General features: G+C 61.9%; 4 protein-coding genes across 7 annotated transcripts in view; 3 read left to right on the forward strand and 1 right to left on the reverse strand.

Annotated features, from left to right (window-relative positions):
* The window catches only part of ABCA2 (ATP binding cassette subfamily A member 2), a 33283-nt gene extending 20737 nt beyond the window's left edge, over positions 1–12546 (forward strand). For all 3 annotated transcript variants that reach the window (XM_052681272.1, XM_052681273.1, XM_052681274.1), the window contains 22 exons: positions 763–981; positions 1320–1422; positions 1784–2109; positions 2722–2935; positions 3060–3165; positions 3494–3605; positions 4037–4097; positions 4326–4500; positions 4580–4695; positions 4930–5077; positions 5405–5528; positions 6435–6567; positions 6761–6878; positions 6981–7159; positions 7358–7499; positions 7971–8105; positions 8388–8491; positions 8783–8875; positions 9127–9229; positions 9398–9535; positions 9736–9942; positions 10155–12546. In XM_052681272.1, coding sequence (XP_052537232.1) covers positions 763–981; positions 1320–1422; positions 1784–2109; positions 2722–2935; positions 3060–3165; positions 3494–3605; positions 4037–4097; positions 4326–4500; positions 4580–4695; positions 4930–5077; positions 5405–5528; positions 6435–6567; positions 6761–6878; positions 6981–7159; positions 7358–7499; positions 7971–8105; positions 8388–8491; positions 8783–8875; positions 9127–9229; positions 9398–9535; positions 9736–9942; positions 10155–10190 — 3092 coding nt within the window. In that variant the 3' untranslated portion in view covers positions 10191–12546. The remainder of the gene's footprint in view (positions 1–762; positions 982–1319; positions 1423–1783; positions 2110–2721; positions 2936–3059; positions 3166–3493; positions 3606–4036; positions 4098–4325; positions 4501–4579; positions 4696–4929; positions 5078–5404; positions 5529–6434; positions 6568–6760; positions 6879–6980; positions 7160–7357; positions 7500–7970; positions 8106–8387; positions 8492–8782; positions 8876–9126; positions 9230–9397; positions 9536–9735; positions 9943–10154) is intronic.
* Positions 12547–12840: 294 nt separating this feature from the next.
* Positions 12841–15382, forward strand: CLIC3 (chloride intracellular channel 3). Its single transcript, XM_052681341.1, is given in 7 exon segments — positions 12841–12896; positions 12898–12961; positions 13107–13216; positions 13513–13638; positions 13759–13865; positions 14015–14190; positions 14547–15382. Coding segments are annotated over 7 exon segments (786 nt in total). The 5' UTR covers positions 12841–12855; the 3' UTR covers positions 14709–15382.
* A 194-nt stretch (positions 15383–15576) lies between these two features.
* On the reverse strand, positions 15577–17576 carry PAXX (PAXX non-homologous end joining factor). 2 transcript variants are annotated; one of them, XM_052681344.1, is made up of 6 exons: positions 17440–17576; positions 17298–17372; positions 17016–17200; positions 16580–16645; positions 16097–16190; positions 15577–15998 (listed from the first exon to the last, which is right to left on the reverse strand). In XM_052681344.1, exons 1-6 carry the CDS (start codon positions 17541–17543, stop codon positions 15959–15961), a joined length of 564 nt encoding a protein of 187 aa, XP_052537304.1. In that variant the 5' UTR covers positions 17544–17576; the 3' UTR covers positions 15577–15958. The 2 variants fall into 2 exon arrangements, with proteins under 2 accessions (XP_052537304.1, XP_052537303.1); XM_052681343.1 differs by having other exon boundaries at positions 17016–17203.
* On the forward strand, positions 17563–19192 carry TMEM141 (transmembrane protein 141). Its single transcript, XM_052681350.1, has 5 exons — positions 17563–17660; positions 17737–17803; positions 17907–17990; positions 18208–18339; positions 18947–19192. Exons 1-5 carry the CDS (start codon positions 17607–17609, stop codon positions 19024–19026), a joined length of 417 nt encoding a protein of 138 aa, XP_052537310.1. The 5' UTR covers positions 17563–17606; the 3' UTR covers positions 19027–19192.
* The last annotated feature ends 174 nt before the right edge of the window (positions 19193–19366 follow it).

The following is a 19366-nucleotide window of genomic DNA, read 5'->3' on the forward strand; positions in this document are numbered from 1 at the left end:
CTGTCCTGCTGGCCTGCACACTCACTCACTAACATGCTGCTTGCACTCTTGGCCGCTGGGGGAGCGGCACTGTCCCACACAGTGCATGCTGCCCCCGTGGCTGAGCTGCTGAGTTTCTCCTCTTGGCCCTCCAGTGTGGTGTTCCAGAGAGCAACTTTGCCCTTCAGCCCCAGGCACAGGGTCAAGGCCATCCCTGCCCAGATGCTCAAAATGCACAAGCACAGAGTGTGCAGACAGAAGCCTGAAGGCAACTGTTTTATTTACGCATCCTTTTCTGGGTTATCCCACCAGTTCTTGTCATGATTAATTTATTGCTGTGACACTCTCCCTCCCCTGCCAGGGCTGCAGATTGCTCTGAGCGTTGCTGAATTTGGGTCATGGGAGGTAGAGCAGCAGCAGTGTGGCACTGCCTCTGGGCTCTTCGGGTCCCAGCTCTGTGCTCGCTGGGTCCCTACGTGTGACCTGTTGCCACTCTTCCTGATTGATGCTAAACCACTCTGGGCTGGCTGCAGCCACTGGGAAGACAGAGGGGTACTGCCAAAAAGCACCACTTTTGTTTCTTGAAAACTATTGTCACAGTTTCCCATTTTGGGCCAAGAAAAACCCACCAGCCAGCCACCTTGCTTCATGCCATGGTCGTGCCGTGGCTCAGTGCCCCATCAGGTTGGCTGCACCCAGTTCAGTGCCAAGGGCAACTGCCAGCCAGGGCAGGTGCGGGACCCCTGGGCTCACACCCTCCTCTTTGCTGTCTCTTCGTTGCAGACCAAGAGGCTGATGTGGAGGCAGAGGACCACGATCTGGCTGGGCAGGGGAGCTTCAAGCTGGAGGGCTCATGGCTGAAGCTGCGCCAGTTCCACGGACTGATCGTCAAGCGCTTCCACTGTGCCAAGCGCAACACCAAGGCCCTCTTCTCTCAGATCCTCCTGCCTGCCTTCTTTGTCTGCGTGGCCATGACTGTGGCACTCTCTGTGCCTGAAATAGGTACCTGCAAGACCTCATCCCAGTGGGTTTGGGAGGACACGGTGGAGTTCGTCCTGTTCCCTTTCCAGGGCCCAGGCTCATGCCTCACCCCAGGTTGGGTGTTCACCCTCCTCTGCATTGGCAGCAGCTTGGAGGGAGAGTATGCATCCCACTCTGCTGCCCCCACAGCAGCTGGGTCTCACTGACCTTCCCTCTCCTGCCTGCCCAGTGTGGCCAGCAGTGATGCTGAGGGGGAAGAGAAGGGGCAAGGCCAAGGCCTGAGGGTGTTTGGCCAGCAGGCCTGTGAGTGTGGGGCCACATGGCCGGGTGCAAGCAGATTCCTGTCCTTGTCTCCACAGGTGACCTGCCACCCCTCATCCTCTCCCCATCACAGTACCACAACTACACCCAGCCCAAGGGCAATTTCATTCCTTACGCCAACGAGGAGCGGCGTGAGTACCGGTGAGAGCAGCGTCCTCTACCCCGATCCTGTTCCCAGAACCTCCATGGGGAGAGGGGAGGGCAGCTCACAGCAGGTCTGGTGCTGGAGCTGGTTTGGGCTCAGAGCAGAGCCTGGCCAATGCAGTGTCCCCGTGCACAGTGTCCTCCATCCTCCCCTAGGGAGAGGTGCCAGCCCTGATGTGATGGTGAACAGCAGCTTGGCTCTTGCCAGGCCTGGTCTGAGTGGGTACCCAGGGCTGTACAGGCATGGTGCCTGTGCCCCTTCAGCCACTGCAGGGACTTGCCCATAAAAAGATGGCCGAGGTTGGAATTCCCCTATTTTCTGTTTCTCGTTCCTCCTAATGTGCTCCTTTCTCTGCAGCCTCAGGCTGTCTCCTGACGCTAGCCCACAGCAGCTGGTGAACACCTTCCACCTGCCTTCTGGTGTGGGGGCCACCTGTGTGCTCAAGACAGCCTTCAACAACACACTGGACCAGCCCATGCAGACCCTGAACCTCAACAGCAACGAGTCCAAAATGCTGGCAGCCAAGTACTTTGATGCCATGTGCATTGACTCCTTCACCCAGGGCCTGCCGCTCTCCAACTTCGTGCCACCACCTCCATCCCCAGCACCTTCCGACTACCCTGTCTCAATGGATGAGGACCTGCTGCGTGCCTGGAACTCCACAACCTTCTCTACCATCAAAGGTATCACCTGCATCTGGTGTGTGGGTCTGTCTGGGCTGGAAATTCTTCTCCAGGTGGGGCAATGTGTCTTCCTGCAGGAGCAGCTCCAAGTGCTGGTCAAGTGCAGCTTGCCCTGGCCATGGTGGAGCATTGCTTGGTTCAATTGCTGCACTTCTGGTTCGGGGCTGGTGCTGGCCCCACAGCACTGCTCCCTGTCAGCTCCAGCAGTTCTGGTGGAGCTCACAGGGCTGGTGACACCAAGAGTCTTGTGGCTGGGACTGCTGGGCTGGGTGCTTTGTCCCCAGCCAGCGAAATGGTTGCACTGCTTCTTCCAGACACACTTCACACTTTATCTCTGAGCCATTTCTGTAACCTGTCTGCTCCAGATTTTTTTTCCATGTCCATCCCCTGACATCTCTGTCACTGGGGAACAAGAAACCACTCAAAGCCTAGGCTCTGGCCAGTGGGAGCCAGTGTGAGGGGAGCAGGAATATCCCTTCCTGCCCGGCTGGACCCCTTGGCTGAGCCTGCAGGGCGTCACTCCGTGTGCCCCTCTCAACCTGGCTACCCTGTGCCACCCCACAGCTGCAGCTGCTGGGAGCCTGGCTGCAAGCTGCCTCCTCTACTCCACAGAGACCATCACCTCTGCCCCTTCCCTGCCCCACATCATCCATGAGCCCATCAGGTGCACGTGCTCCATGCAGGGGACTGGCTTCTCCTGCCCCAGTGGTGTGGGGGGCCACCCGCCGCAGATGAAGGTGGTGACGGGGGACATCCTGGCAGACATCACAGGGCGCAACGTTTCTGAGTACCTGCTCTACACCTCGGACCGCTTCCGGCTGCACAGGCAAGAGAGAGGCTGGGGGTCCCACCCAGCACCGTGGGACAGGAGCCAGGGCTGCAGTCAAGTGCGGCCCCGCTCCTGAGCACAGGGGACAGCAGTCACTCTTTGGGCATGCTTTGTCCTGTAGGTATGGAGCACTCACCTTCGGCAATGTCCAGAAATCCATCCCAGCTTCCTTTGGGGCCAGAGCTCCTGCCACGGTGCGCAAGATCGCAGTCCGAAGAACAGCCCAGGTAGGAGCATGCTGAGACCTGAGGCAGCTAGTAGGTGGGTGGGTGGCGGGATGGGAAGGAGGAGGGCAGTACCGCCTGCACAGCAGGGCCCGCTCATCAGCTGCTCTACAGCCATGCTTTCCACCAAGGGCTCTGTTGGGGATCTCTCCATAGAGCACTGTGCAGCGCTCCCCCCGCGTTGGATCAAACCCACTGGGCCAGCAGTGGCCTGCTTTCCTCACAGCCATGAACACAGGAGCACCCTGTGGCCATCCCACCCCATCCCATCCTGCATATCTGGCCTTGCCCAGCTCTTGCTGCCTCCCACTGCTCTTCTCTGCTCTTCCAGGTCTTCTACAACAACAAGGGCTACCACAGCATGCCCACCTACCTCAACGCTCTCAACAACGCCATCCTGCGAGCCAACCTGCCCAAGAGCAAAGGCAACCCTGCTGCCTATGGTGAGAGCCTGAAGGGTTTTTAAGACAAAAGTACATCAGGAACAGCTTGAGGGCATGGCCCCAAAAGGTCCTGATCTAAAGTGCAGTGCTCCTCCTTTTGCCTAGCTGGGGCAGGGGGTTCACTCTGCTTGGTTATGTGTGGCTTGAGGTCTGGACTTGGCAGGTTCTGGCTGGGGCAGTGCCTCCTGGGCTTGCAGACTTGTCTGAAGGATGCTGTCTGCCACATGAGGGTTGGGAGCTCGGTGTTGGTATCCGAGATGAGGAGGCAGGAGGCCACATGAGGGTGAGAGGAAGGGTTCAGCCCCAATTGCTTCTGGGCTGCAAGGAAGGAAACTCATCCTGCTGAGAGCCAGGACCACACAGGCTGGAGCTGTGGCAACATTTTCTCTCCCAAGCCAGCCTTCACACCCTGACATTTCTTTTTCCTGCAGGCATCACAGTCACCAACCATCCCATGAACAAGACCAGCGCCAGCCTGTCCCTGGATTACCTGTACGTGTGGGGAGCTGGTTCATGGGAGGGTGGCCATAATGTAGAATGGGAAGGAGCTCCCTGCTGTGGTTTGCAGGGGAAAGTTGAGGGTTCTGCTGTGCATGCACTATGGGGAGGAGGAGGGAGGCTGTGACACGGGAGTCCCTGTTTGTGTACAGAGGCTATCTCACACTAGGGTGGGCAGCTGAGGATGATGGTCTCTCTGCTCTTTCCTTGTTCCTGATGCAGCCTGCAAGGCACGGATGTGGTGATTGCCATCTTCATCATCGTGGCCATGTCCTTTGTGCCGGCCAGCTTTGTGGTGTTCCTGGTGGCTGAGAAGGCCACCAAGGCCAAACACCTGCAGTTTGTGAGCGGCTGCGACCCTGTCATCTACTGGCTGGCCAACTATGTGTGGGATATGGTGAGAGGGGCACATGGCCTCGTTGTTGATTCCCCTGGGCTGAATGGGCAGGCAGTCACTGAAGGTTCTGTCTCTGCAGCTGAACTACCTGGTGCCAGCCACATGCTGTATCATTATCCTGTTTGTGTTTGACCTCCCGGCATACACCTCTCCCACCAACTTCCCTGCCGTCCTCTCACTCTTCCTGCTGTACGGGTACGTTGCTGAGATGAGTGAGCAGGGCAGGGGTGAACCATGGTGCATCGGTGCATCCATCTGCACTGTGTGCACCAGGATCCAGCTCCGGGGCGGCCTGTGTGGCTGTTCTGCAGTTTCACGGTGTGGGAGATCCCAGGGAGGATGGCGCTGGGAGATCCCACAGCTCACTGGTTGTTGCCATGGTCCCTTTCCTGCCCCGCTCACGTGCAGTCCTGCTACTTGCTTCCCCAGCTGGTCCATCACCCCCATCATGTACCCTGCCTCCTTCTGGTTTGAGGTGCCCAGCTCTGCCTATGTCTTCCTCATCGTCATCAACCTCTTCATTGGCATCACAGCCACCGTTGCCACGTTCCTGCTGCAGCTCTTTGAGCACGACAAGGTATGAGCTTCACAGCTCTGACTGGGGCCATCAGGAAGAGAGGAGATGCTCGCTCAACTTGGTGAGAGGGGCAATGTCCCTGGCACGGTACAAGGAACCAGGATGCTGTGACAAAGCCTGTGGCTCCCACACAGCAACTGGTGGTGGTGCTGCCAGGGTGGTGCCAGGCAGGATGGGACCTCAGGAGGTCTCTACTGAAAACTCCTGTTCACAGCAGGGTCAGCTGTGAGCCCAGACTGCATCTTGTTGGCCATCCTGATCCTACCAGGTGCTTGCAGTCCCCACGGATGTTTCTGATGGCTGTATTCTCTCTGCCCATCTCCACAGGATTTGAAGTTGGTGAACAGCTACCTGAAGAGCTGCTTCCTTGTATTCCCTAACTACAACCTGGGCCATGGCTTGATGGAGATGGCCTACAATGAATACATCAATGAATACTATGCCAAGATCGGTATGGCCTCTTCCTCCCACCCTCCCTTGCTCCACGGTGGGCCAGCAGAGATCAATGTGCTGCACATCCCTTCCTACCACCCTGTGGGACTCTCCAGGGGTCTAGAGCAACCTAGAGCAAAGAGCTGGGGGATGTGAATGAGAGAGCATTGGGAGCAGACACAGTCGAGGGCCCATTGAGAGTCATGTTGTGGTGCCAGTGATGCTGAGCACAGTTCCTCAGGCCGTTCCATACATCAGCCCTGCAGAGAGCAGAGGTTGTGAGCCCTGGCAGAATTGCACATTTCTGCTGCCATCACACTGCCTGTGGCATGGGCACTGTGCAGTGATCTGAGAGATGAGACTGCAGGGTTTGCTTTGTTCCAGATGTAATATCTTATTTGCATGGCTGCATTGCCCTACCAAAATGACCCTTTCGCTAATTGCAACTTCGAGTTGGCATCAGAAAGTTTTGGTGCTGCTGGCATCACGGGAAGTATTTAGGAGCAGAATTTGACATATCCATTCAGTACCCATTCTCAGTTGGATTGATCCACCCCACTGAGGTTGAAAAGTTGCAAGGTGATTTCAACGTCAGATGTGTTGTGAATGGAAAGCCTTGTTGTAACCAGCAGTGGTGCCAGCAATGCCAGCCAGCCTGGGAAGATGCAGGAATGTGGCCAGGGAGGGGATGTGGGAACAGGGCAGTATCACATCCAGCCTAGCTGAAGACTTGCAGTGAGCATGGCGGTGAGATAGCAGCTGCTGCTACCTGATTGTTTGCTGCTGACCCTCAGGGCAGGGGCATCACCCACATTACCTCCGCTCTGTTGTGGTGGTGGCCTTGTGCCCTGGAGCTGTCACACATGGGCCGGCTGTCCTCACAGGAAAGTGCCCCCAGCTGCTCTGTGCTCTTCATCCCACTCAGGGCAATTTGATAAAATGAAATCACCCTTCGAATGGGACATCGTGACACGAGGGCTCGTTGCCATGACAATCGAAGGCTTCGTCGGCTTCTTCATCACCATCATGTGCCAATACAACTTCTTCCGGAAGCCCCAGTGAGTGTGGCAGGGCTGTGCAGGGCCGTGCTTCTGCTGCCTGCAGCCTCCCCAGCCCTTTGCAATGGGTCACAGCTTTGCTCGGGACCCTGAGCTCGGCACAGCCTCTGCCACCCGTCCCCAGCCTCTGCCCCCTGGAGGGGCACGGGAAGGCAGCTTGCCCCCCCACCCCACCCCTCGCTCCCTTCCGCAGGCGGCTTCCAGTCTCCACCAAACCCATTGAAGATGACATCGATGTGGCCAACGAGCGGCACCGCGTCCTGCGGGGCGACGCTGACAACGACATGCTGAAGATTGAGAACCTCACCAAGGTACAGGCGCCCCGGGGGTGTGGCACAGGGGTGCTGTGGGGCGTTCGAGGGATGCAGGCTGGGCTGGGGTGCCGGGCTGAGCACCCTGCCCTGCCCTGCCAGGTCTACAAGTCCCGCAAGATCGGGCGCATCCTGGCTGTGGACCGGCTGTGTGTGGGTGTGCGGCCGGGGGAGTGCTTCGGGCTGCTGGGCGTCAATGGCGCGGGGAAGACGACCACTTTCAAGATGCTGACAGGGGATGAGAGCACAACGGGGGGAGAGGCCTTCGTCAACGGGCACAGGTATGGGGGCACGGGCTGGCGGCGGCTGCCCTCTTGTTTGTGGACAGGATGAGGGCTGCTTTGGAGCTTCCCATGCAGAAGCTGCTGCCTGCCCCTGGGGCTCGGCGGTGCAGCCCCGCATCCTGCTGGGCGTTTGTCTGTGCACTGTCTGTGATCCCGGCATTCCTTTTCCCTTCGGCCTTCTGTCCCTTCTCACAGCATCCTGAAGGAGCTCCTGCAGGTCCAGCAGAGCCTGGGCTACTGCCCCCAGTTTGACGCGCTCTTCGATGAGCTGACAGCCCAGGAGCACCTGGAGCTCTACACGCGCCTGCGCGGCATCCCCTGGAAGGATGAGGAGAGGGTAGGGTTTTGGTCAGGTGTTTGGCAGTGCCTGAGCGCTGGTGCTGTGCCACAGTCTGCTGTGGGAACAGCAAGATGGAGCAGGTGGTGGATGTGCTGGGCATTGAGGACTACTCCGTCAGCCAGACCACCCTGGACAACGTGAGGCTGGGAATGGCACGAGCAGCTGGGTGCTCATGCTGAGGGAGGGTGGCAGTGTCCATCTATCACTGGTGGGCACCACAGTGGGTGCAGCCCCCCTCATGACTCTGTGTGCTGCTGCCCCACAGTAGTGCTGCCCCAGCAGTGCTCCTGCTGCATGTCCATACACCAGGGCTGGGCATAGATGCAGGGAGGCCCCACCGGTGCTCAGAGCTGTGTGAGGGGCTGTCATGGGGTTATTTGCCCATTGCCCTCTGCCAGCTCTTCACATCCTCTGCCCAGGGGTGTTTGGGGCCCCAGGAGAGTGATCACAGCCCTCTGCACCTTGCAGGTGGTGAAGTGGGCGCTGAAGAAGCTTGAATTGACGAAGTACGCTGACAAGCCTGCCAGCACGTACAGCGGAGGCAACAAGAGGAAGCTGTCCACAGCCATCGCTTTGATTGGATACCCAGCCTTCATCTTTCTGGTGCGCCGCAGCCCCCTGGCACCCTGTGACATGGGGTCGTCATCCCACTCCCAAAAGCCTCACTCTTCCACTCAGTTCCATACCCCTGGCTGTGGACCAGGCTAGCGTGCAGCTATCCCTGGTGAAACAGTGCCCTGGGGAGGGGCTTCCTGCCCCATGGGCTTTGCCACGAGCATTCCAAGCTGGGGAGCAGGGAGGCAGAGCTGTGCCCGTGCAATGGGAAGGGAGTTACAGGGTTTCCCCTGAGAGCTGGCTTGTCTGAGGGTGCCATATGTCCCGCAGGATGAGCCTACTACAGGGATGGACCCCAAGGCACGGCGCTTCCTCTGGAACCTCATCCTGGATGTCATCAAGACAGGCCGCTCCGTCGTGCTCACATCCCACAGGTCCGAGGGCTTTAGGCTACACCTGCAGTGCCTCCAGGCATCTCATGCACTATGGCGAATGGTGGGGGGGAGAGAGGCTGTTTGGCCTCTGGGGGACAGCATATGGCAAAGGGCATAGGAGTGGAGAGAGCCTGGGTCACCCTGCTGCTGCCTCCCAGCACTGGTGGTGGTGGGCCTGGTGCATCAGGTGAAGGCCTGGGAATCTCGGCTCCCTGTGTGCCACAGCCTGCAGCTGCTTGCTGGCTGCCTATGCCACAAGTCTCCAGGCTCAGGCCTGCCCTCTCTCCCCAGCATGGAGGAATGCGAGGCGCTCTGTACCCGTCTGGCCATCATGGTGAATGGGCGGCTGAAATGTCTTGGCAGCATCCAGCACCTGAAGAACAGGTAAGAGCCTGGGGGGGTCCAGCAACCTGCCGGGAGGTGCCAATTGCCAACTGGCAGGGTGATGGCATGGCATCCACCCCGAGCTTACAGCTTTTTGTGCAGGTGCTTTAGAGGGTGGGCAGGGGGAGCGGGGCAGTCCTGGTGGGAGCAGTCACTGCATCCCCAGCAGGCAGGTGGCCGTGGGGTTGGTCTTTCCCCACAGAGATGCGGGTGAGATGGTAGGGCCTCATGAAAAACCCATCCCTTTGCAGGTTTGGTGATGGCTACATGATCACAGTGCGCACAAAGTCCAGCCTCAACGTCAAGGAGGTGGTGAGGTTCTTCAACCGCAACTTCCCTGAGGCCATCCTCAAGGTAACGTCCCAGCAGTGGCAGTGCTGCCTCTGCCAGCCCATGCCGTCGTGGAAGCAGCCAGCCTTCATCCCCCAAGGGACTTCATCTTCCCTTCAGCTAGGGGGATGTGGGTGATGCGACACAGCTGTGGGGAGTGAGTGCTCCAATGTGACCTCGGTGACTTTGCAGGAGAGGCACCACACTAAGGCCCAGTACCAGCTCAAATCGGACCAGATCTCGCTGGCACAGGTCTTCAGCAAGATGGAGCAGGTGGTGGATGTGCTGGGCATTGAGGACTACTCCGTCAGCCAGACCACCCTGGACAACGTGAGGCTGGGAATGGCACGAGCAGCTGGGTGCTCATGCTGAGGGAGGGTGGCAGTGTCCATGTGCCTGCCAGAAGCCTTCAGGGCAGGAGCGAGTGCTCCTGCTGGGAACGTGGGGGCACACGGAGGCTGGGTCACAGCAGAAGAGGTGCCAGGTGAGGGGCAGCCCCGGGGCAGGGCTCTCACCCTTTTTCCTTCCAGGTGTTTGTGAATTTTGCCAAGAAGCAAAGCGACAACCTGGAGCAGCAAGAGACGAGCCCCAGCTGTGCCCTGCAGTCCCCCTGGGAGCGAGTGCTGAGCCTGCTGCGCCCACGGGCTGCGCCCACAGAGCTGCGGGCCCTGGTAGTGGAGGAGCAGGAGGACCTGGAGACAGATGATGAAGGCCTCATCAGCTTTGAGGAGGAGAGGGTGAGAGGCAGCCCCAGCATCTCAGTGTCCCCGCTGTCCATTCTGTCCTTGTCATGGGGCTCCAGCATCATACCTGGGCCCTCATCCTGGGAAATCAAGGCCAGACAGGGCCGAGACCTGAGGGTGCTTACCAGGGGAGGAGGGGTCTGGGGGCTCCCCCAGCTCCTGGGCAGAGTGCCTCCCCCTGAGCACTGACATCTGTGCGTCCCCAGGCTCAGCTGTCGTTCAACACGGACACACTGTGCTGAGGAGCTGACGAGGAGCCACATCCCTGGGCTGTGATGCCATTGAACACTTTTTGCCTTTCCCCTCCCTTCGCCCCTGTGGTGTGGATGCAGCTGGCATGGGGATGTGGATGGCCGCCTCCTCCCGCCCTGCTGCTGGAGAGGACGTGGCGGGTGCAGCACCAGCCCTGATGGACCCTGCAAGCCACCACCCCAGCCCTCCTTGTCCCGTTCAGCTCCAGGGCTGTGTCCACATGCCACACCTGTGGCTGCCAGGTCACCAGGCCGGTGCTTGCCACGAACAGACTGTGAAGAGAAGGATGTGATGCCAGTGCCACCAATCCCTCATGTCCCAGGGCGGGGAGGAGGCCATTGAGAGCGGTGCCTTCGGACAGCCACGTTGCACCCGCCCCAGGGACCCCTGATTATGGGAATGCCCCTGTTCCGTCCCAGCCCAGGCCTGGCCCTGGTGTGATCAGAGGAAGGACTGCTGCTTTCTCCTTGTTGCCATCGCTTGCTGGGCTTGGTGCTGGCCGTGGCATCGCAGGGGCTCAGTGGCTCAGCACGGCAGGGGCCGGAGCTCTGGTGCTTCACCCTCGTTTGATCACTGCTGCCGGTGCTGCTGCCAGGACCTTGCTGTGCCCTCACCCCTGTGAACCCCCAGCTCACTGCTGTGTCCCAGGCTGCTCCTGCCTGGGGCTGGTGCTGGGCCCACTCTGCCTTGCCTTCCCCGGCTTGCTCTGTGCACTCGGTGCCATCCCTGGGGCAGGGCACCACCACCCACGCCAAGAGGCACGTGGTGGGGCAGAGGGGTATTTCACAGGGTATTTCACATGCTGGCACCAGCTGTTTCTCCCCTCTGCCCCCAACTGCGTCCTCCAGCCCCTTGCCTGCTGCTAGCCCCTGCTTTCCATGCCCCACAGCAGGCAAAGTGCAGCGCTGCAGCTGTGCCCCCATTCTGCTGTCACCCATCCTGTTCTCTGTGTCCATGGCCCAGTGCAGGAGTGTTGGTTCACTGGGGGTACTGAAAAGGAGCTGCTGCACTCAGGATTGTTTCTGAGCCTGGAAGCAACCTCGAGGGGGTGAGGGCAGGGCGAGCCCCCCTGGGCACCGGTCAGTGCAGGGCAGTGGTACTCGAGCTGTTGGGCAGGGAAGGACGGCAGCTGGCAGCGGCGCTGTGCCCATCCATGTGCAGCGCCACCCTCAGGGCGGCAGCTCCCCTCCTTTCTGCAGAGGGTCCTGCCACCCCCTCACCCACGGGGGCCGTGCCCAGCACCCCCAGACTGCAGCTTTTCAGCGGCCCACAGCCGTGCCCGAAGCAGGGTGACTGCTGAGCCTGCTGCTAACCTGGCCGTCGCTCTGCACCCCAGGGCTCCCACCCTCCCGAGGTGGCCGTGCCCTGCTGCCCGCGCTGTGCTGCCTGTGCCCCCTCCTGCCCAGCTGCAGTGAGGCGGCTCCGGCAGCCCGGGCTCGCTGCGATGTGGGCAGTGCTGCGGAGGTACGGGATGGGGGTGCTGCTGCCTCTGCTCAATGACGGAGCCGAGGTGGGAGCGGTGTCACTTTGCCCTCTGCTGCGTCCACAGCCCGCCAGTCCAGTGTGCCACTACTAGAAATTGTGATACAATATACAGTATTTTCAATAGGGGAAAAACTGGGGTGGGGAGATAAGCTCTATTTTCAGATTTTTCAGACCATATATTTTTTACGGCATACTGGAAACTGGCCGGTCCCTGGGTGGTGCAGGGGGCAAGGACGGGCGCTGGGGGAGCAGCGAACTGTGGGTTCGCCCTTTGCCGACAGGGAAAGGAGAGACCGTGTCACCTGCAGGTGTGACCTGGGAGGGGGGACAGCTCAGCCCCCTCCGTGCACGGCGCCCTGCCCTGCTACCGGGCTGTACTTTTCCCACAGCTGCCCTGCTGTTGCGCCTCTGGGGCTACTCGTGCAAGGAGACACCGCCACCCCCAGCCCAGCACTCCCACCCTGTGCCGTCCCGCTGTCCTCGGGTGCTCGGCAAAGCCGTTGTGCCCCTCGCAGGGTGCCCAGCAGAGCCTGGGAGCCGCGTGCCCTCCCTGCTCCTGGTGCGGGAGGACCGTGCAGAAAGGTGCCCCACGGCAGCGGGGCTGGAGCAGCGCGTTGCCCAGGGCGGGGTGCTCGCTGCCTTAACACTGTTTGCTTTCTTGAGTTCGGCCCCGCTTCCCAGCTCGCCTCCCCCCGCACCGCCGCAGGAGCAGCTCCTGTGCCATGCGCGGCCCCGAGCGCGGGGCGCCCCGGTGGGTGGGGGTGCTCCGAAGGAGCCTGTACATTGCTAGCAAAAAAAAAAAAAAGGAAAAAAAAAATGAAATGTGAAAATAATGATTGTTTTAAATAAAAAATAACTGAAGCCAGCAAGGCTGGGTAACGAGCGGCAGGCAGGGGGTGGAAATGCCAACGCTGCAGGACGGGGCCGGGCAGGAGGTGAGGAGCGGCTCAGTGACCTGGGAAGGGCGGGGGCCGCAGGGGCACGGCGCTGGGGGCATCGCACGGAGCCCGTGCGCGGCTGGCGGGGGGGCAACGGAGCGCCGCGGGCACAGCAGCCCCCGGGCAGAGCCGCCCTTTGCCGCTCCGCTGCGGTCGTGGGGCCCCGCGACGGGGCGGCCCCTCCGTGCCGTGGGGCCACGCGTGGGTGGGAGCGGGAGCACCCCGGGGAGGAATGTGGGTTGGGAGGGGCCGCAGCTCCGGCACGGGCTTGCGGCACAGTCAGCGCTCAGCCGCCGCCCAGCATGGACGAGAAGCCCGAGATCCAGCTCTTCGTCAAGGTGAGGACCCGCACGGGGCCGCGGGTCGCGGCTGCCGCTGCCTGCGAGTGAGGTCGCCAACGTTGCCGTCAGCGTCCGACCGCTGCCACGGCCGCCCCGGGGGCTGCATCGGAGCGCGGCGGCTGAGCTCTGCCTTTGCCCGCAGGCGAGCGAGGACGGGGAGAGCGTGGGGCACTGCCCCTTCTGCCAGCGGCTCTTCATGGTGCTGCTGCTCAAAGGAGCGCCCTTCACGCTCACCACCGTGGACACGAAGAGGTGAGCGGTGCTCCGCGACGCTCTGCCGGCCTGGGGGCGTGGGGTGGGACAGCCCTGCTCCGCGCACCGGCCCGGGGGGTGCGGGGAGGTCTCACTACGTGGGGAAGGGGCTGAGGACGCTTGTTGTACCCCCTGGCTGTCCACCGTTCCTTAAGGGAGGGCGGCGGACGCTTCTCGGGTGGAGCTGCCACGGCACACACGGGGCAGGAGCAGCCGCCGTGGAACGCCTCATCCTTTTGCCCGGAACAGGTCGCGGTGCGCTGCAGCGGGCGTCAGCAGCTTCCTCTCTCCTGCAGGGCACTGGATGTGCTGAAGGATTTCGCCCCCGGCGCTCAGCTGCCCGTTCTGCTCTACAACGGAGACTCCAAGACCGATACAGTCACCATCGAGGACTTCCTGGAGGCCAGGCTGGCCCCCCCCGCGTCAGTGGCTGGCACTGCCCTGAGAAGGGCTAAAGAGGGGTGGAGACGCTGAGGAAGGGGCGGGGGTGGCTGCTTCCAGCCGTGCTGCCTCCTTCCCCAGCTATGCCCATGTCCCCGCAGGTTCCCCAGCCTGGTCCCGCGGTACAAGGAGTCAAGGCTGGCTGGAAACGACATCTTCCACAAGTTCTCCACCTTCATCAAGAACCCAGTGCCTGCTCAGGATGAGGGTGAGGAGCTGGGCGGCAGGTCGTGCCCTTCCGTGCCGTGTGGGGCATCGGCAGCCAGGGCCAGGCGAGAACGGTGCAGGCGCAGTGCCGGCAGAGCAGGGGCTGGAGGCTGCCTGCTGCTCTGACTGCACACTGCTGCCGCCCCACAGCGCTGCAGCGGAACCTGCTGAAGGCTCTGCTGAAGCTGGATGAGTACCTGAGCACACCCCTGGAGCATGAGCTGGCCCGAGAGCCCCACCTCCGCACCTCCCAGCGCCGCTTCCTCGACGGCGACCAGCTCACGTTGGCTGACTGCAACCTGCTGCCCAAGCTCAACATCGTGCAGGTGCGTGGCTGTCCCCACTGCACACCTTCTTTCCTTGCCTTGTCTCCCTGGTGCTGCCTGCCCCATGCTCTCACCCTCTCTTGGGTATTCACCTGCCACCTGCCTGCAGCAACTTCCCTTTCCCACGTGCCATCCCCTGGCTCGCTGTGCCCCCCAGATGCCTGGCACCCCACAGCTCCTGCCCAGCACAGCGCTTTCCCAGACCCCACTCCCTCTGCATCCTGCCCCTCCTCCATCCTGCGCTATGCCAGCGATGTCCTGTTGCCCCTGGCTCCCACCAGTGAGCATCACCAGCTCCCGGCTGCAGCCCCCCGGCTCACGGCAGGCACACAGCAATGGGCTGTTTCTGCCCGCAGATCGTCTGCCAGCATTACCGCCGCTTCGGCATCCCCAAGGACCTGCAGGCTGTGTGGCGCTACCTTAACAACGCTGCTGAAACCAAGGAGTTCAAGTACACCTGTCCCAGCAGCGAGGAGATCGTGCAGGCCTACCGCTCCGTCGTCCGGTCCCCGCAGTGAGCCGGGCAGACGCCCAGGCGGGCACAGGGCCGGGCACCAGCTCAGCACCTGCCTGGTCCTGCTGCTCCCACCGCCATCCTGCCCGCACGCGCTTGGGAGGGCAGAGCATCGGCACCCAAATTTCCCCAGCTGGCACCCAAGGTGCCTCACACTGAGCCTGCCAATGCTTTCTTGCTTCTCGTGTCACCCTCTCTGCTTGGCCGGGACACCCTCGACCCACCCTGTGGTCCCTCAAGCTTTAAGGATGGGTACAGCCATGGGCACCGCTTGAAACAGAACTGGGTGATGCAGAGGGAACACTGGGGGCTGGGGAAGAAAACCTGCCTAGAGGGCAGCGCACTGCAGTGGGAATCCCTGCAGCTGCCCACCACACGAGCTGCCCTAAGCAGGGCTGTGGCCAGGACAGCTGGCACTGCAGTGTCTGTGAGCAGCAGCACAGGGTGAGGGGAACAGGCACAGGTGTGGCAAAGCCCTGGGAATGGAGCTGGAGGGGACACTGCAGCACCCAGCCCTGTCACCACTGCCCTGGCAAGGGGAGCAGAGGGCAATGTCCCACCAGGACTTGCTGCTAGGAAGCTCTCTGGAGCAGATTTGGGACAGGGATGGGGGTGAAATGGGGAAAGTCCAAGCCATGCATCAGAGCACTTGGAAATCAATAAAGGCTTTGCAAGTGAGACAGGAGTGTGTCTGCAGTGACCTGCTGCTGTAGCTTGGCTCTTTGGGAGGGTGGAGAGGCTCTCACCAGTCACCCACCCGTCACTGGCACAAAACTGGCGAGAAAGTACACTCTTTGGAGCCTTTGAGCTTCCAGATTGAGCTGAAATTGGCTGCTGAGCAATAGAAGTGTAGAACGAAATGACACACACTGTCACGCTGGCTGGGTACCCAGACCTGCTGGCCAAAACCAGAAATGAGCTTTATTGGCAATAAGTTAAGCACAGACAACCTTTAAAAAATATCTTTTGATGCTCTTTTAAAAACCCCAGCAACTCATAGCAAGTGGGGCAGAGGGGTGGCACCTGTCAGCAGGGAAAAGCTGCAGGGCAAAAAGCCACCACTTTGTCACCGCTGCCTCGCCTGCCCCCAGAGTGTGCCCCAGCACAGCCCAGGAGCCGCTGCCCACCGGGACCAGCCGGTGCCGCCTGCCCCAGGCAACCCAGCCCTGCATGCATCGCACCTGCAGAGCAGCATGGTGCAGGCAGACCTCAGTGGATGACAAGGCTGCTGTTGGGAGGATGGAACAGCGCAGGTCATGAGTCTTCAAAGTCCACTCCAGATGGAACAGACTTGCTAGAAAAGGATTCAGGGAGTCACACCAAGGTGTGCACCCTGCAGAGCACAGCCCAGCAGATCTCAGGCCCAGCACCGGGCTGTGGAGCAGCACATACCTTTTGAAGCCAGGATTAATGAGGGACTCTCCCGGGATCTTTCTCTTTGCTGGCAAAGCAGAGCCAGCAGCCCTGTTTTTTCTGGGGCTCGGGTCTGCCTCAGACGGGAGGAGGGACAGGGAAAGCAAGAGGTCAGCGGGGGGCTCTGGCAGCCCTGCAGGCCCTTCTGAGCCCGGAGAGCACCTATGGCAGCCACAGTGGGTGAGGAAGGCCTGGGGGAGCTGCCGGGGCCTTCAGCCTGGGAGAGCATCAGTGCCGGCCCTCCCCTGCAGCTGGGCACACTGCCTGCGGCTGATGCACCGCACACCTCGGGAGCTGCCGCGCTGAGCCGGGCCCCTCCTGGGCCGGGGAGGGCACTGACAGCAGTGCGGGCAGCAGCCACGGCAGAGGAGGCTCAGGACCCTGGGGGGCTCCCAGTCCCCGCAGCCTCCTAGAGGATGAGAAAGAGAACAAATGTGCAGCACAGCCCCCAGAACCGCTCACCTGGCAGGATGGGCTGCTGGCTCTGCAGGGCGTTCTTCTCGGGGCTGTAGCTCAGCGTGCCCAGCACTGTGTGACAGGAGCAGGGGTCACAGCTCACGCCTGCGTCTTCCTAGCACTTCCCTGCCCGGCTATTCCCTGCCCTGCACGGCCATACGGCTCCTTCCTCCCGCACACCTCCACGCGGGGACCTCCCCACCAGGAAGGCACTTCTGCGCACGGAGGTGTCCCGAGAACAAGGCTGTGCTGCTGCACGCAGAGCGCGGCTTCGCGCGAGGGATCTCCTGCCCGAGGTTCTCCGCACAGCGCCGCCCGTGGGCACACGGCATCCGCAGCAGGAGAGACGGATGCTGTAAAGACCCCCATCCCCTCTCGCGGTGCCCTTCCGACGGCCGCGAGCCGCCCGCCCCTCTCCCCCCGCCCCGTCCCGCGGCCGCACCTTCCAAGCGTTCCTCCAGGTCCCGGACGCGGGCGGCCATGGCGAACAGCAGCGCCTGGAGCTGCGGCCGCGCCTCGGCAGCGGGCAGCCGGGGAAGCAGCAGCGCTTCCTGCCCCTCCCGCAGCCGCAGCGTGGCCGCCCCGTCCCGCAGCCCCAGAGATACGGCCCCGCGGCCCAGCGCTGCCCTGCTGGGATGGAGCGCAGTGAGCCGGGTCCCCAGCCCGGAGGGGGATGGACGGACGGACGGAAGTCCCTGGTCCCCCTCACCCGCCGGGCGCCCACCTGAGCTCCGCGAAGCCGTCCTCCGGCGAATCCCCGCCGAGCCGCGCGGCCCACATCTCCAGCGCGTCGGTCACACTGCGGGGCAGAGGTTCAGGCCGGGGCTCATCGCCCCCCACCCCGCTCCGCCCCACTCGGCACTCACTAGACGGTGGCCGCCGAGCCGGGGCCGGACGCGGGGCGGCAGTAGCAGAGGTAGCGGTCCGCACCGTCCCGCAGAACTCCGAACGGCCCCGACGGCTCCGCCATGGCAGTGCCGGAAGGGGCGGTGCGGGCGGCGCGGGCGGTGCTGCGGGAACTGCCGGCCCCGTGATGGTGCACCTCGGGCTGCGGCGGGTGGAGGACAGCGTGGCTGCCAAACACCCGGTGCGTGCGGGGCGGCGAGGCCGGGGGGAGCGGGGCGGATGGGGCCGGTGTCCCCGCGCTGACGCTGTCCCCGCAGGCGCTGCAGCAGTACGCGGCGTGCCAGGCCCACGCCTTCATGAAGGGCATCGGCACCTTCCTGGCAGGTACGGCCGCGGAGAGACGCGGCGGGCGCGGCTGCCCGGTGCTAATTGCTCCCCGGCCCTGACGGCGCCGTGGCCGGGACCGCCCGGCTCGCTGTTTGGGCAGGCGGCGGCGCTGCTTTTGCCGTGCAGAAGCTGGTGAACAAGAGGCTGCCGTACGCGCTGCAGTGGAACCTGCTGCTGTCTGTGGGTGAGTGCCCCGCGCCGACCCCCCGGCCCCGCTCCCTGCCCGGTGACGGCGCGGGGCCCTGCGGGGAGCGCAGCCCGAGCTGCGGGAGCGGAGCGGCGTTTGCGGTTGTCGGCCGATCGTCCTCCTGCTCCCCAGTGCCCGGGGGGATCGGGCGCTGCTCACGGGCAGTTGCACAGCCCGCGTTAGAGGGAGGACACCCGCGTGCCGGTCTGTCCAGCGGCAGGGTCCTTGGCCAGCTATATGGTGACCAGAGTGGAGACGCAGAAATGCTCGGACTTCTGGATTTACTTGGAGACGGGCACATCCCCGCAGGAGCACCGCACGGCTGACGGAGCGCCTCAGCCTGCAGGTGGATTCTGTGTCTCTCCCACGGCTCTCCCTGGGCTTGGCTTGGTTCTTCCCTGCTGCAGCTCTTTGCCGTTCCTGCCTCATAACTAAGCTGGCTGCTGGCTGCGTCCTTGTCACAATCCTACATGTCCCGCAGTGACACCCCTCCAGTTGAGGAGCCCCCTTCTGCGGAGCAGCAGTAGCAGCTCCCCGGGGTTGCAGCAGTTCAGGGCTGTCAGTGCTCCCTTCCTGCCCTGGCCCAGTGCCCTGCAGTGCTCTGTGCCCATTGCCTTCCCAGCAGCAATCTGGTACAGCCGCTGCCCGCTGGCCTGCCTGTTTTCTGCATTCACAAGAGCTGGGGCTTTTTGTTTGCTGGAGTAGGAATAGGGCTGGGGATGAGCTAGCAAACCGTGCTTGTGCTTGAGCCACTGCTCAATGGAAAACACCGGGCTGGAGCTGGGGGTTCCTGTGGCTGCATCTTGCTGTCCCTGTTGGCAGCGTGCTGCTGAAGCTCAGTGAAGCTGAAGAGGTATTAAACACTTCCCTGGGGCTCTGTGCTTCTCTGCTTGCCCCTGCCAAACATGCTGGGATCATCTGGGGTCCAAGGAGCTTGCTCTTATCTGTTGCAGACCATCTGTTTGGCCTGGAGGATGCAGAGAGAGTGCCACCACCCGTGAGGAGGAACAAATATGGGGACATCGTGGAGTAGCCAGGAGCACAGTGTGCTGTGCCCACATCCTACTGCTGCCCTCAGCCCTTCTGTCTGCTTGGTGTGCCCCTGCAGTGTGGGAGACATCTGCAGTGCTGCTGGGGAGCTCAGGGGAGTCCCCAGCAGTTGTGTGTGAGCACCCAATAAAAGTCCTGAGCTGAATGCACACGCTGTGAAGGAAGTCATGTCTGGCAGTGGGGTGGAAGGAGCTGGTGGCAAACGTCACCTGGACACATCCCCTCTGCTGTATGTTGAAGCAGAAAAATCTGGTCTCTCTGAGACCACAGGAGTCACAATTCAAGTGTGCTGGGCTGCGAAACATCTCTAGACGTGGACGTGA

This window comes from Tympanuchus pallidicinctus, unplaced genomic scaffold (genome assembly GCF_026119805.1).
Source record: "Tympanuchus pallidicinctus isolate F22 unplaced genomic scaffold, pur_lepc_1.0 scaffold19, whole genome shotgun sequence".
NCBI lineage: Eukaryota > Metazoa > Chordata > Aves > Galliformes > Phasianidae > Tympanuchus > Tympanuchus pallidicinctus.

Bases quoted from the DNA above. Each gene is read 5' to 3' on its own strand.
- PAXX (XM_052681343.1), bottom strand. From the start codon at position 17,543: ATGGCGGAGCCGTCGGGGCCGTTCGGAGTTCTGCGGGACGGTGCGGAC. The intron at 17,373-17,439 runs GTGAGTGCCGAG...TCTGCCCCGCAG, and splicing joins GGCTCGGCGGCCACCGTCTA to TGTGACCGACGCGCTGGAGA. The intron at 16,191-16,579 runs GTGAGCGGTTCT...CGTCTGAGGCAG, and splicing joins CCAGCAGCCCATCCTGCCAG to ACCCGAGCCCCAGAAAAAAC.
- TMEM141 (XM_052681350.1), top strand. From the start codon at position 17,607: ATGGTGCACCTCGGGCTGCGGCGGGTGGAGGACAGCGTGGCTGCCAAA. The intron at 17,661-17,736 runs GTGCGTGCGGGG...CTGTCCCCGCAG, and splicing joins GCGTGGCTGCCAAACACCCG to GCGCTGCAGCAGTACGCGGC. The intron at 18,340-18,946 runs GTGGATTCTGTG...TATCTGTTGCAG, and splicing joins CGGAGCGCCTCAGCCTGCAG to ACCATCTGTTTGGCCTGGAG.